General features: G+C 38.3%; 1 protein-coding gene across 1 annotated transcript in view; it reads left to right on the plus strand.

Annotated features, from left to right (window-relative positions):
* The window catches only part of SLC2A13 (solute carrier family 2 member 13), a 426,062-nt gene that overhangs the window by 303,047 nt on the left and 106,864 nt on the right, over positions 1-16,151 (plus strand). The window contains exons 5-6 of the mRNA XM_065887651.1: positions 5,922-6,085; positions 12,350-12,470. Coding sequence (XP_065743723.1) covers positions 5,922-6,085; positions 12,350-12,470 — 285 coding nt within the window. The remainder of the gene's footprint in view (positions 1-5,921; positions 6,086-12,349; positions 12,471-16,151) is intronic.

Here is a 16,151-nt window from a genome sequence, read left to right on the forward strand (position 1 = left end):
AATTTGTTATGGCAGCAGTAAAACCTAAAACATTTACCAATGTTTTAGAAAGAAAAATGAGGATGAAAACTCAAGACACTCCATCCAGAAAAAGATTTAGTGTGGGTTGAAGTTGCAACTCTTGCTGACAGGAGGATATAAGGCCATCATTGAATTCCAGCCTTTGCTCTCACTGTTTCACATTAATACAGAAAATCTACAGGGTCCTATTTCCAGTATAATGACCTGAAAAATGCTTTAAAGAAATATACCCTTGTTTCCGTCTGCATCCTGTCTGCCCAGTTTGCTGTAGTTAGAGTGACCTTTTCACAAAACAGACTTAATTGTGTTACTTCTCTTTAAAGTCCATTTCATGGTTCTCCATTGCCTACAGAATAAAAACGAAACATGTAGCATGGCAATTAAGACCCCTCTATAACAAAACTTTCTGCTACAGCCTTATGTCATACTTCTCTTTCCTATGGACCTTCTTATGTTCAGCCACAGTAAAATACTTTTGGTCTATGAGCCCAGCATAGTATTTTGTACTTTTTCGTTCATATGTGTCATTTCCTTTACGACCAATGTCCTCCCAGATCATCAGACCTGCTGGCAAACCCCGATGAATTCTTCAAAACTCAACTCAAACATTAAATTTACCGGAAAATCAAGGAACTTTATACAGCAAAGAAAATTATTTGGTCTGTCCTTTATGCCACATTGTGATTTGTATACCTTGCAATATTAAAATTATTTCTTTCCGTTTCACTGTCTTATACTAAACTGTGAGTTTCTTTAGGGCAACAACTGGATCTAATAACATATCTGTGGGCTCTCAGTAACTCACATAGCTTAATAGTATGTCCTCAATACATAAATATTAAGTGAACAAATGATTATGTTACCTGATCTGGCCAGCACACCGCAGAGATGCCTTTAGAATGACAGTTTCTGATTCCCAGGCCACTCTTTACTTATAGTCTGCCTCTATAAATTAAGTACCATAAAAGAAATTATTTTACATACCTAGGACACATTTTTCATTTTAAATAAAATTCTGGGGATTTCCCTGGTGGTCTAGTGGGTAAGATTCTGCGCTCCCAATGCAGGGGGCCTGGGTTCTATCCCTGGTGGGAAAACTAGATCCTGCATGCATGCTGCAACTAAGACCTGGCACAGCCTAAATAAATAAATATTTTGTTAAAAATCACTAAATAAATAAAATAAACTGACCAACTTATTTTGTTTGTTACCACTCCCATTTCTAGCCATTAATTTAACACCTGTAATTTCATGATTTTATTGTGTCAAAAATGAAAACATCGAAATACAGTTGTCCCTCGGTACCCACGGGAGATTGGTTCAAGGACCTCCATGGATACTCAAATCAGTGGATGCTGAAGTCCCTCATATAAAATGACAAAGTACAGTCAGCCCTCAGTGTCTGTAGGTTCTGCATCCCCAAATAGAGAGGGAGGGCCTTTTGTAATATCTCTGTTTTGTTTAGTTTATTCTCGCTCTATTTGTAAGGATTACTTTGTGCAGTGTATCTGTTATTCTTAAAACATTGAGAAGATTCTAAAATGCAATAGAATAGCATGACAAGTATCAAATTCTTTTGGCTTTAAGTATTTAAATTTTCTCTCAGCATTTCTGTTTTCTGCCTTTCTAGATTTATGTCAGTTTCTCAGTGGTTACATGCAGGTATGACCTTGCTGCCCAGGTCTTTATGAAAATGAGATAATGTATGGAGTAGCACTTGGAAACTGTATAGTACCATTCATATGGACTGAATTGTTTTCATAATTATTTATTATCACTTTACAGTCTGACTGCAAAATGTTCACAATTGTCATAATGATGGTAGAGGTTTCACTGGGAGTTTCTCTTTTTATAACAGCTGTCAGAATTCAAAATCTTAAAAATGGTTAGCATAACTTTTAGTGTGATCAGTAAAATACATCCTTCACACTGCATAGTAAGTTATTAGTTTACCACTTTAAAAAAGGAAGACACTTTTTATTAAGATGAATGAGTCCATGTTGGTGTTAATATTTTACATAAGAAGATCATCATTAATTTAAAAAACAGACTTTTTAAAATCACTACTGAAGGTGGCGGAATAGGAGGACATGGAGTTCACCTCTCCGCACAAGTACATCAAGAATCCATCTACAAATGGAACAACTCTCACAGAATGCCAGCTGAACACTAGCAGAGGACCTTGGACACCTAAAAGGACCAGTAAAATCCCCGTGCAACCGGGTAGGATGAAAGAAATTTAAAAAGAAAAGAAGAAACGGGACGGAACCTGCACCCCTGGTGGGGAGCTGAAGAAGAGAAGTTGCCGCACCGAGGAAGCCCCCTCACCAGCGGGGAGATCAGCTGGGACAGAAGAGGAGCTTCAGGGGCTCAGAGGAGAGCGCAGCAACTGGTCTATGGCAGGTAGGGCAGTGAGAGGTACAGAGATGGTCCCTGCCACAGCCCTGCGTGCCTCAGCCTGACAGGTGTCCGCCGTGGTGCACGGGGCCTGGGTGCTGGAACGTGGGGTTTGGAGAGTAGACCCTGGGAGTGGACAGCTGTTAGCTGAGAAGAGACAGCCTGAGGGGACGGGAGTGAGGAGCTCCACAACTGGGAACGTTCACGGAAGAAGCCTGGGCTGCCATAGAGGCAGGGCGCCGTTGTTGAGTGGCACGCAAGGGGAGGGGCCGCCATTGCAGCCGCCTTCCCTACGTGCAGGCCCCAGCCTCCGCAGGCGCTAGGAGGGGCTCCCACCTGAACAGGCTGCCAGGACCTGCCTGTCTCCGCCTCCGCCCCCGCCTCGCTGGGTGGGGGCCCGTTCTCCTGGGTAGCCTTGGGAGCAGACTCTGGTGAGAGGCCCACACACAGGGGTGGGGCTGAAACCACAGCTAAGCCCCAGGGGCCATGCATCTAATGAAGAGCTGAAATCTCTTCTTGTGGCTGCAGGAACCACGGATTTACAGCCCCGCTGCCGGCTTTGTAAACTCAGCACCTGTAGAATGGAAGAGCGCTACTGCAGCTGAGACAGGTCTAGCTTTGGCAGCTGTGGGCTTTGTGGGCACGTACAGGTGGGGATTGGGCCAGACCAGAGTCTGAGGTGCCTCCATAGCTCCTATAGCAGGTCTAGGTACACTATTACTGCAGTCCTGGGACCTGACTTCGGTGGATCTGCGCTGGAGGCCTAGTGAAAACAATGCCTTAGAGACACCAGGGCCAATTGCCAGCATACCCATGGTTAAGATGGGGCTGAGACGATTTCCAACAACAGTGTAATTTGTGAGCCCGCACAACGGGTGAAAAGTGACACAGCAGAGTACACTTACAGGTGAACAGCTCCAGAAGAGGAAAACTCAGAGGCTTCTCTCCCAGTGGAAGTGCTCCAGTCCTGCCTACCTCATACCACAGCTCAGAAACAGATCTGGGGCCCTCTACTCCAACATCTAGGGAGCAGGCCCTGCCCCTGACAGGACAGTGACAACCACAGAGCAAAGGGGAGGCCCCGCTCAATATCCAGTGCAAACTCTGGTCACCACAGCAACAGTCAAACCTCCTATCAAGGGGATAACAGCCAGCATACACTGAGGCGAGAGGTAGCAGACATCCATACTAAAAACAGCACTCGCACCAAAAAATATTAAACCCACAGCCTACACAGGGATGTTCCCACATAAAAATAGCCCTCCAAGACAGTCTGAGGGTCAGGCATCAGGAGGAAGAACCCACAGAGCATTTGGCTTTAAAGGCCAGCAGGGCCTGAGTGCAGGAGCTCCACACTCAGGGAGAAACAGAGACTCCACTCTCAGAGGGTGCACAAAGGTCTCAGGTGCACTGGGACCCAGCACAAAGCAATACCTCCGTAGGAACCGGGGCTACACCTAACTAGGGGTCTTAAAGGGTATCCCGAGGAGGCAGGGGTCAGCTGTAGCTCACTGTGGGGGCAAGGACACTGGTGGCAGAGGCCCCAGGAAACACTGATCTGCACGTGCTCTCCTGGAGGTCTCCATTTCGGCACCAAGATGCAGCCCCATCCAACAGCCTACAGGCTCCAGAGCTGGAACGCCTCAGGCCAGACAAATCAGCAAGACAGGAACATAGCTCCACCCATTAGCAGACAGGCTGCCTAAAGTCATACTGAGCTCATAGCTACCTCAAAACGCACCCCTTAACACAGCCCTGCCCAGCATTATCCAGCAATCCCATTCTTGAGCATATATCCAGAAGAAATTATAATTCAAAAAGATACATGCAGCCCTATATTCAATGCAGCACTATTTACAATAGCCAAGATATGGAAACAACCTAAATGTCCGTCAACAGAGGAATGGATAAAGAAGATGTGGTACATACATACAAGTAATATTACTCAGCCATAAAAAAAAGAACGAAGTGGTGCCATTTGCAGCAACATGGATGAACCTAGAATTGTTATACTGAGTCAGACAAACACAAATATCATATGATACCGCTTATATGTGGAATCTAAAAAAAATGGTACAAATGAACTTATTTACAAAACAGAAATAGAGTCACAAATGTAGAAAACAAACTATGGTTACCAGTGGAGAAAGAGGGGGAAGGGATAAACTGGGAGATTGGGATTGACATATACACACTACTGTATGTAAAATAGATAACTAATAAGGACCTACTGTATAGCACAGGGAACTCTACTCAATACTCTGTAATGATCTATATGGGAAAAGAATCTAAAAAAGAATGGATATATTTATATGTATAACTGATTCATCTTGTTAAACTAACACAACAGAAACTAACACAACATTGTAAATCAACTACACTCCAGTAAAGATTTTAAAAAATAAAATAATTTAAAAAATAGTAGACAGTAGCCATTGATGAATCAATGAGACTTAAATGTATTCAAACAAATTTTATTTTTGAAATATTATGAAAAAGTTGACTAATATCCAGAAACTGTAGATTGTAACTATGGAAATATCCAGCTTGATTGAATACATTGCTCAGATGCCAACTGTTGGATTTGGGTAAAGCTAACTTGTTTTGGAATGGCTTAAAAGCTAGGCAAAGCCATGGTTCAGAATGTATCTTCAGGATTTTAATTTTGTCACATTTCATAGATGATTTGCCAGGAGTATTTTGCTTCCTTTGTTTTAAGGGCCGCTTTAAAGTAATCTTCTGATACAGCTACTGATGTTTCCCCCGGAAAAGAAATGTCCTATGAGAAACCTGTCACTTTAAACGTACCAGACATATCTCCCATTGTGTGTCAACAAGTTGGCATTATGATTTTTTAGAGCCAGTTTCCAGTGTATTCATTTGGAACAAAATGAGTCTATGGAACCTAACTAGGCACATTGTGCTGGAGGCTTACCAAAGAGTATACCTTTCTAGGAACCACAAAGGCATTCTTTGTGTACATCATGTAAGTTTCTTATCTCCTTACCAGATGCCAGATAAACTGATATATTCTTACTCCTTGTGTCTTTGAAGAAGTTCTTTACTTGTACCAGATTTTTGCCATTATATCACATTTTCTTTAGTATATGTAGCAGTTCTCTTTATTCTTTTAAGTACATAAATTTACAGCGTATGGTAACTTCTGATTCATTCCATGGATTTGGAGCTTTATCCTTGGTAGTTTTAGTGAAACTACCAGCTGTCAACTGTCCCTAGGTGTGGGGTACATTCAACTTTTAAAGGCTTCAGCCCTCTATTCACTTGCTTGAGTATTTCTTCTTACTGATACAAAGTTAAAAATGAATTCATCTGAACACAGTCTCTATATTGTGATCCTTTAAATAGTTTGCATTGATTCCCATCTTCACTTGGTGTTATTAATAGTTATTCCTGGTCTGTTTTAGTCGGGTAGATATTTTTCTATATGAATAACTGTGTTTCTTTGAATAACTAACAACAATTGTTTTATTCTTGCCTCCCAGGTACTACAGTGCAACCATTCTGCAGATGTCTGGTGTTGAAGATGACAGACTTGCAATATGGCTGGCTTCAGTTACAGCCTTCACAAATTTCATTTTCACACTTGTGGGTGTCTGGCTTGTTGAGAAAGTGGGTCGCAGAAAGCTTACGTTTGGTAGTTTAGCAGGTAGGTGCCGAAGAATTCAGTTATAAACTTTTCTCTAATGATGACAAGTTAACCTTTTAAAATACAGTACCACTTCTGATATAGTTTTCATAACTAAATAATAGAGTTCCTCTGAAAATTTTTTTTTTTTTTTGCGGTACGCGGGCCTCTCACCGTTGCGGCCACTCCCGTTGAGGAGCACAGGCTCCGGACACGCAGGCTCAGCAGCCACGGCTCACAGGCCCAGCCGCTCCGCGGCATGTGGGACCCTCCCGGACCGGGGCACGAACCCATGTCGCCCGCATCGGCAGGCGGACTCCCAACCACTGCGCCACCAGGGAAGCCCTGAAAATTTTTTTAATAAGAACTTATTATGGTATATAACTAGAAATTAGAATTGTAATAACAATTTGAACCTACTGAGGGTAGCATTTTGCTGTTATTATTTTGAGTTTTGCTCAAAGGTACAAAATGGAAAAGAAAACTTGGTATTCATAAACTCAGTTTTTAACATAGTTTTTTTAAATTTGGGATAATGTGGAAGTAAATTTGGAGCATTTTTTTTTCAAAGTTCTTTCAACAGTGGAACATTAGAACCATATAATTTCTTCACAAAGCAGGGACAGACTCTTTTTGTGTTTGAACAAGGCCTAAATCCTAGTGTAAATTCTGGTTGGTTAAGTATGTTTCCTATGATAACTAAATAAGAAAAACCCTTCTCACATTCAAGTATCGTTTGTCTTTAAGTCCCACCCATTCCATTTATTATTTCTCTGTAATGCAAGGGCTGTTTCACTTGCCAAAATGAGACCCATCTCTGTCATTGTCTTCACATGTTTGCATCATATAATTTTCTAATCTTTTTCAAATATACAAGCAGATTCCTACTTATCAATTAGCTGTCCTCTAATAGCTCCTTTATAAGTTTATTTAGATTAAGAATACATTTTTCTATTAAAATGTAAAGTTTCCAGGCCTGCATTAACTAAATTCTATTTTAACTAAATTATACCTAAAACACTGATCTAGGGCTTCCCTGGTGGCGCAGTGGTTGAGAGTACGCCTGCCGATGCAGGGGACACGGGTTCGTGCCCCGGTCCGGGAAGATCCCACATGCCGCGGAGCAGCTAGGCCCGTGAGCCATGGCCGCTGAGCCTGCGCGTCCGGAGCCTGTGCTCCGCAACGGTAGAGGCCACGACAGTGAGAGGCCCGCGTACCGCAAAAAAAAAAAAAAAAACACTGATCTAATAGAACTGCTGAAGGCAGTTGTCCCAGATTTTGATGAGAAAATACATTTGGAGTTTCATACTGTTATTAAGAGCACATACTCCCTCTGACCCTTAACTCCAGAAGGAAGAGTGGAATGCTTCCGCCCTCTGTTCTTTCCTTGAGTGGAAGCCTTGAGTTCAATAATGTAAGTTGAACTGCAGTATCAGCACTGAGGAGAAGGCAGGGGGAAGACTGTCTGATTAAAACGCAAAGGTAATCGCAACAGCCAATATATATAGGGAAGCGGGAGGGTAAGTGAGGAAAGGTGAGGGACAAGTGAGGGTTAAAAACCACATATTTCTAAACCTGTTCAAGGAACCAGAAGTGTTTAGGCCCAGAAAAAAGACTAAACAGATACCTAATAGATATTCTCACAGATGGTAGCTGTTATGAGGACAGATTTTTTACTTAATATAAGAAAAATATTCCTAATAATCAGGCTATCCAACAATGAATTGGGCTGCCTCATTAGGATGGTAAACTCAACAACAGGGTAGATGGCCATCAGGCAGTGATGTGCTAGAAACAAATTCCTACAGTGGGTTGAAAATTGGATTTGCTGATGCCTGAGGTTCAGGTCAACTCTAAGAAGAGGTAATAGCTGCTTTAAAGTTTTTTAAATGGACACACTTTCTTTGACAGGGCATTAGTATACTGCTACCTCAAGAGGCCTATTTTTTAAATAGAATTTCAGGTCTTGAATTTGGGATTTGGGTTTTGAGATTTGGAGAAACATGCTGATTTTTGAGATGGGGGAAAATGCTTTTTACTAGCAGCCTCTGTCCCTTCGTTTGTTGTATTCCAGGATTTTGAGGCATTATAGATATAAAGCCAGACTGTTTGGGTTTGAATTGTGTGATATTGAGCAAGGTTCTATTTTCTCATTTGTAAATCGGGGTTAATTATAGTCCCCACTTCATAGGGTTGTAATGAAGACTAAACACATTTATACATGTATAACATTTCAAACAGTGCCTGACACAGACAGTAAAATGCCCAAAGCATTTTGCTATCACAGTAGTGTTACTGCCAAAGAGTGGTTCTTTGTTGTTTTAACCATAATGTAAAATCAACTTGCATCAGAATCCAGGAACTTTCCTGAACTCCTCTTGCTGATGTCATGTTTCATCCTTCCACGTAGGTCCTCTGCCCCAAGGATTTCCAGAGCCCATCCCTGACTATTAAAAGAAAGTATTAAGACTTGGGGGAAAGACCAAGAGATTCCAGGGACTGCCTTTATGAGCAACCTGGAGGCACTTTTCTTTCCTGAAGAATTAAGAGGTTGTCATTAAATTTGTAATATTTACAAGAAAGACCAGTTCTGTTAGCAAGCTTTGAAAATATTAAAAGCCACAAAATGTCCTACCTTTAAATTATTCATGGACTATATATTTTGTATTTCTTTGTATAAAGAATTTCTTTGTCTGGGTCTAGCTAAATACAGTTTATTTGTAGTACTTTTTAAAGAATTAGCACCAAAAAAATTTTTTTTAAGAATTTATTTTTTTAATTTTAAAGAAATTAACTTGATATGTTTTTCACTATTTTTCACCTAATAAAATAAATCATAATATATTTGATATTCTACCATTGCTAAGTATTAGAATACTGTTCTATTTAAAATTTCTTAGATTAGCCTAGAATTTTTTAACTTCAAAAGTTTTATTCCCTATTTTGTGATTTTATTATGGCTTATTTTATTATATTGGGTGAAAAATAGTAAAAAAAAAAATCAAAATAACTTTTTCAATAGGAACTTGTTCTTTAAAAATTACTAAAAATAAACTGTACTTAGTTAAACCGGGACAAAGAAACTCTTTATACAAAGAAATGTAAAATATATAGTCCATGAATAGTTTTAAATGTAGGACATTTTGTGGTGTTCTGACTTTTAATATTTTCAAAGCTCCCTAAGAGAACTGGTCTTTCTGGTAAATATTGCGAATTTAATGACAACCTCTTGATCCTTTTAATAGAGGAAGGCTTATATCTATGTAGCTTTATTGCTTATAAATCAGAAAGCCAGAAACACTGTGTTATTTTCTGCCAGATATTTTGGTAGTGGAATATTTCCTAAAACATTACTCACAGGCTGTCTTCATCAGAGTTGCCAGGGATACTTATTTTAAATTGTGAATTCTTGGGACCCAACCCCAGATCAACTAAATTAGAATCTCTGAAGATGAGGTCTGGAATATGTGCACGTGATACGCACGAAAAGTGTGCTCTGTTAGAGTCTTAGGGAGGGAAATTATTTTTTTCTGAGTATTTACTAATAATCCAAACCCTGTACCAGGTAATTAAGGTAACTTATTTCATCAGGTGTTTTTGAGAATGCTATTTATCCAACACACTTCACCTCCTATGGAGAACATTTTTACTAGGAAAATGATATCAGAACTCCAAAATGTGACAGTATACTTGGTTAAGAGGGACTCCTCTCTTAAAATATAAAGAATGTCCCCAACCTACCCAGTACAGTGGAGAAGATCCTTTCATACAAGGCCTTCCTGTATTGGACTCAAATCTAGGTTGCAATAATGGATCATTGACAACAACTATAACAACTTTAAATACTAACAAGTGACTGATAAAACATCTGTAATTTGTTAAATTAAAGGAAATAGATAATTCAAGTAGTCTTAAGCCTTAAAGATATATGAGTATATGAAGAGCGAGGTGATCGTTTTAAAAATTTATTCCATAAATAAAGTCATATAAGACACCATTCCCTTCCCTTAAGGAGTTTATCATCTCGTAAGGATTTTTACCCTGTCTGGGTATCACAATCACCTGTGGAGTCATGTTATCGGATCCCCATTTTCTGGAGACTCTGATTCAGAGGTTGAGGTACATTCTAAAGATTTGCTTTCCAATAGGAAGCCAGGATTGAGAAACACTACTATATGTAATAAAGTAAAGGAATGATACTGACTTTTAAAAGATTTCCATCCCCAATGGGTCAAAATAAAAATAAATTTGTGTTTAAGAAGGATAAACCTTCAACTATTTAGGGATTTTTTATATCCAAAATGGTTTTTTTCCCCAAAGTTTGCAAGTTGGTTGGACTTTTTTAGAGATGGATCCAAGAGATATAATATCCATACTGCAGAACTCTCATCTAGTATATTTGTCCCATACTAACCCCATGACCTCAATTGAATAGTCTTAACATGTTTTGTTGTTTTCTTCAAAAATAGCCAGTATTGCAAAAATCTGTGGTACTATGGGATCTGCTCTATGCCAGGCACTAGAATTGAACATATATTAGTATGTGTTAGGTACACCATCTAAGAGTTTACAGTTTATCACAGACAAGTTATTTAAGTAGTGTTATGAAAGAAGAGTATCATCTTTCCTTCACATCCAAAAGTATCAACTTTTCCAGGTTGAAACAAATCTTACCTGTCCCATGACAATATTCTGTGGAGGTAATTTGGGAAAATACTTAGGGACCCAGCTTCTTTCATAGACAAAGTAACAGTAAAACTCATGGTTTATTTTGCTTTGTTTGAGGAGAGAGGGATAATTTTTATTTACAGGCCTAATATATGTTTTCTCTTTCTAAGAGACAGAATTCTGTTTTATTTCCCAATTCAGGGCTTGGTAGTTTTTTGAGAAAGTAATACCTCAAACTATTCCTACTTCTGGTTTGAATTTTAAGCCAACCGGGGGAAAATGAACTGTGATTTTAGATTCATGCCTCTTCAAGCCTGGTGTGGTAAAATGGCTTCTGATCTTTTCTTCAAGCCTCCTCCCCCTTTTTCAACTTTTTTCTAGAGTTTTAAAAATATGCTGCTGCTGCTGTTTCTAATGATAATTATAGTACAATAATTAACATTTTTTAGCATTATAAAAATCTTTCAAATGTATTGTGATATTTAAAATTCACTGTAATTCTGCAAGGTGAGTATTCTCACTAAGCCCCAGTTTCAGCAGACAGAATTGAATTTTGGAAAGGTCGTGTGTTTTGTCCAAGATCACTGAGTCAAGAAACAGCAGAGCTAGGACTTAACCACAGTGCTTAACTTGACACGTCCCCTCTACCTTAAACACAAACCTATTATGTAATCCAATTGCACTTTCACAGTGCGTCCCAAAGTTGTTCTTATGTCCATTTAAAAAATATTTTTGGTCATTCTTAAATTACTTTCCCATTTATCTAATAGAAACTTTACTGCTACATAAATGACCTCCTTGAATTCCATATTTTAAACATGTTGCCTCACTCAAATAAATTGTACAAACAAATGCAACCATATTTTCTTTCTCCTTTCTTCCCATGACCCTTTTTTTTAATCCTCACAATGGCTGGAACAATAGTTAGAAATTTGAAAACTTTCTTATTTACTATCAGTATTTCTATCAGGGACTCAAAACTGAGCTTTTTAAGTGGTACATATAATCACATTCTGTACCTTAAAATCAAAGACAGATATTCCACTTCCAAGTGCCAACAGGGAAGACAACTGATATGTGTTATGTCATTTCTGACGTTTTAAGTCTTTACAAAATGCCACTCCATTTTAATGAGAAGTACTCTTTCAACTACTTTTGATATATTTAGTTTGTTACTTTTTAGTTTACTTATTTGGGTCTTAGCCGATTGAATGACATTAGAACAATTTTCTTGGTAATGAAAGGAACACTTGGTGTAAATCTGTTACCTTTCATACTTCTAACATATTAGGCACTCAATAATGTTGGTTACATAAATTGATTTTGATACAGCAGTCCAAGATGGTGTTTGTTTAGAAAGTTATTAACTAACCTACTGCTTGGCTAGCAAATGTATTTGATTTGAATTTTACTCTTGTCATTTCACACAGTGAATATTCTAGTGAGTTTTTATGACAATATATATGTATAAGGATCATTTTTTTTTAATCCAATGAAGATAGATCAAGGTATTTTTTTAGAGATATATCTTGCCAAACCCAGTCCGCTTTGGAAGAATGTTGTCAATTCTTCTCTGATGTAAAACTTTTTTTTTCTTTCCTTTTTTTTTTTTTTTAGGTACCACCGTAGCACTCATTATTCTTGCTTTGGGATTTCTGCTATCAGCCCAGGTTTCTCCACCCATCACTTTTAATCCAATAGCTCCTTTAGATCAGAACACTTCTTGCACAAGATACAGGTGAGATTTTATAATGGTCCCCTTCCTTAACCTAACTCTGGTAACTTTTTTGTTTTGCTTATAACTTTCCTAAAATAGGAAAGGTGAGTAGGAGCTTGCTAGGTATCCAGACTTAATGGTGGGAAGAAAGAAAATGGGAAAGGTGTTAGGGAGGGACCACCAGGAAGAGAAAGAGAATATACAAAGAACAGCATGTGCAAATGCATGCGTAAGGAAAAGTGAGTTATTAGACACAATTTTGGTGATGTTCTCTGGAAGTTGAAAGTATATATATTGATACAGAATCTAAGCAGGAATACTGTGAAACTATTTTATATCGTATATGACTCGGTGACATCTACATTCTAGATGAAGTAAAGAACTTTCATCAGTAATTAAACTTTTCCATGATGTACATGTCTGATACAGTTGTTTATCATCTGGATATTCTAGCAATTAATCTTCACTGTGTTCCACAGGTATCGCCTCATTCACTTAAGCAGAAAATAATGTTTCCTCTCACTACTAGGTTTCTTGCAGAGCAATAGAAAGTGGAAAGAGCTTATAGAAGAGAGTGTTTTAATGGTCAGCTGCAGGTTTAAGAGCTCATTAGTTTAACAGTTTACACCCTATGTGATTGATAGATGGAGAAATGGATGGATGCATACATGGGCTGACAGATGGACTGAAGAATGAGCAAGTGAATTAATTAAAGATTGAATGATTGAACAGATCAATTAATAAATTTGTCAGGAGAGTTTCAAAGTTTTTTACTTCATTTTAGTGGCTGGAAAGGCTAGCGACCCCTTTAAAATATATGGATAGAATAGCTTTAAAAACAAAAAATGACATTCCTTCAGCTACAACTAACCAGACATAAGTCTCAAATTAATGGGTAAATGATTTATTAAGTCAGATACTCCTAGGTGAAATTAAAACATTACATTAATATACTTAATTCCACTTGGAATCACTAGGAGCTTCTCATTGAACAGAATTTATGGTGCCTTCTCATTACAACAATGAGGAAGACATATATTATTATGTCTTTCTGGTTGCTAATTGTGATATCCACTTGCCTTTGGAAATGAATAGTTTATATGTTTATCGCTTTACTGTTTTTTTTTTGTTAACAGTCTTTATGTTCTAAAGGAGATTGAAAGGTGTCTTAAAAGAAGTTACCCTTACCATAGACTATTTCTGGATGTAGTGATCTTTACTTTCTTTGGACATATCACCTCAACTGCTAGAAAGATGACAGACCATTGCTAGAATTCTGCATGCTCTAATTTTGTTTTTCTTGACAGATATTTTAAGTTAAATTTTTTTAACACAGTTACCTCTAACAAATTATTTAAAAATTACTATTGTTTGGGCTTCCCTGCTGGCGCAGTGGTTGAGAGTCCGCCTGCCGATGCAGGGGACACGGGTTCGTGCCCCGGTCCGGGAAGATCCCACATCCCAGCAGAGCGGCTGGGCCCGTGAGCCATGGCTGCTGAGTCTGTGCATCCGGAGCCTGTTGCTCGGCAATGGGAGAGGCCACAGCAGTGAGAGGCCCGCGTACCGGAAAAAAAAAAAAAAAAAAAAAAAAAAATTACTATTGTTTGAGCAACTTAGAATACCCTCTAGATCTGATGTCTGATTTAGATGCAGCAATTTAGATTCAGAATAAGATTGATTGATACACTGTCAGGTCAACTAAAAGCAGAAAGTCAGCCAGAGAATATGAAAAGAAATTTTTATGAAGTTCTGATATAGGAAAGGAATAACTAACTTTTTAATGATTTACATAATGAAATAGTTTTCCTGACATCAACTTTTAAAATTTAAATAAAAATATTTATTGCCATAGTATAGTTCATTGCACAGCAATTTATGATCATCAATCTATTAATCCTCCTGATCCATCTAAGTTATTATCATCTACCTACCAATATAGGTAAGTGACAATAAGATACTATCACCTACCAATATAATATAAAGTTGTAGTGGAGTGAGAGAAGCGGTACAACCTAATTTTTTTCTTATCACAAAAATGGGCAGCAATTTTTGAAAACAGAACCAAATTTTAGATGTCCTCTGGGAGTCACTGAGTATGCAAAACACTTACGTCTTGTGTGCTTTCTTTCAGAGTAACATATTAGGCTTTGTGAGAATTTGATAACATGTATTTATAGTCTGAGTGATTTTATAAAATATATCTGCAGTCCCCTTACTGATTTTGTTGTTGTTAAAACTGTCTATACACATTTCTCATTTCTTTACAATAAACATGAAACATAAAATATACAACATATATGAAAGTTGTTAAGAGAGTAAATCCTGAGTTCTCATCACAAGAAAAAGGTTTATTTCTTTAATTTTGTATCTATATGAGATAATGGATGTTCACTAAACTTACTGTGATACTCATTTCCTGATGTATATAAGTCAAATCATTATACTGTAAACCTTAAACTATACAATGCTTTATGTCAGTTATATCTCAGTAAGACTGGAAGAAAAATAAAGATTAAAAAGGAGATAAACATGAAACAGTCATGTTTGCCTGACCTTAGGATGAGTGATGTTCATGCTGTAAGTATAGGTGGTATGTTTTCCTCTTGGAATGATCCTATAGGAAAATTGAACAAAGAAAACAGATTTAAAGGGAGAGATGGTTTAGTATCTATCTTTTTTTTTTTAACATCTTTATTGGAGTATAATTGCCTTACAATGGTGTGTTAGTTTCTGCCTTATAACAAAGGAGAGATGGTTTAGTATCTATCTTTTTTTTTTAATTTTATTTATTTTAATTTTTGGCTGCATTGGGTCTTCGTTGCAGTACGCAGGCTTTCTCTAGTTGTGTCGATGGGTTTCTCGTTGCAGTGGCTTCTCTTGTGGAGCACGGGCTCTAGGCGCGCAGGCTTCAGTAGTTGTGGTGCATGGGCTCAGTAGCTGTGGCTTGCAGGCCCTAGAGCACAGGCACAGTAGTTGTAGCACCCGGGCTTAGTTGCTCTGCAGCATGTGGGATCTTCCCAGACCAGGGCTTGAACCCGTGTGCCCTGCATTGGCAGGCGGATTCTTAACCGCTGTGCCACCAGGGAAGCCCGATCTTTTTTTTTTGTTTAACATCTTTATTGGAGTATAATTGCTTTACAATGGTGTGTTAGTTTCTGCTTTATAACAAAGTGAATCAGCTATACGTACACATATACCCCATATCTCTTCCCTCTTGTGTCTCCCTCCCTCCTAGCCTCCCTATCCCACGCCTCTAGGTGGTCACAAAACACCAAGCTGATCTCCCTGTGCTGTGTGGCTGCTTCCCACTAGCTATCGGTTTTACATTTGGTAGTGTATATATATCCATGCCACTCTCTCACTTTGTCCCAGCTTACCCTTCCCCCTCCCCGTATCTTAAGAACATTGTATACTATTGGTGGGAGTGTAAACTTTTCTCCATTTTGGAAATTAATATACTTTCACCTAATAAAACTTAAATATATAGGCTCCTCTATTCAGCACCTCCACTTGTAGAAATCTATATTCTACAATGACTAGTATGTAATGCATTCTGACTAGAGTAGAGTAGAAGATTTAAGAAAGTGGATGGTTTAGGAACAATGGTTGTTCTTTATTTTAATTCAATAAATATTGATTGTATAACATCACCAGGTAGGTTAGAACCAAAAATATTGTAGGTTGGGGCTCACTAATGACTTT

This window comes from Phocoena phocoena, chromosome 11 (genome assembly GCF_963924675.1).
Source record: "Phocoena phocoena chromosome 11, mPhoPho1.1, whole genome shotgun sequence".
In the NCBI taxonomy this organism is placed as follows: Eukaryota; Metazoa; Chordata; class Mammalia; order Artiodactyla; family Phocoenidae; genus Phocoena; species Phocoena phocoena.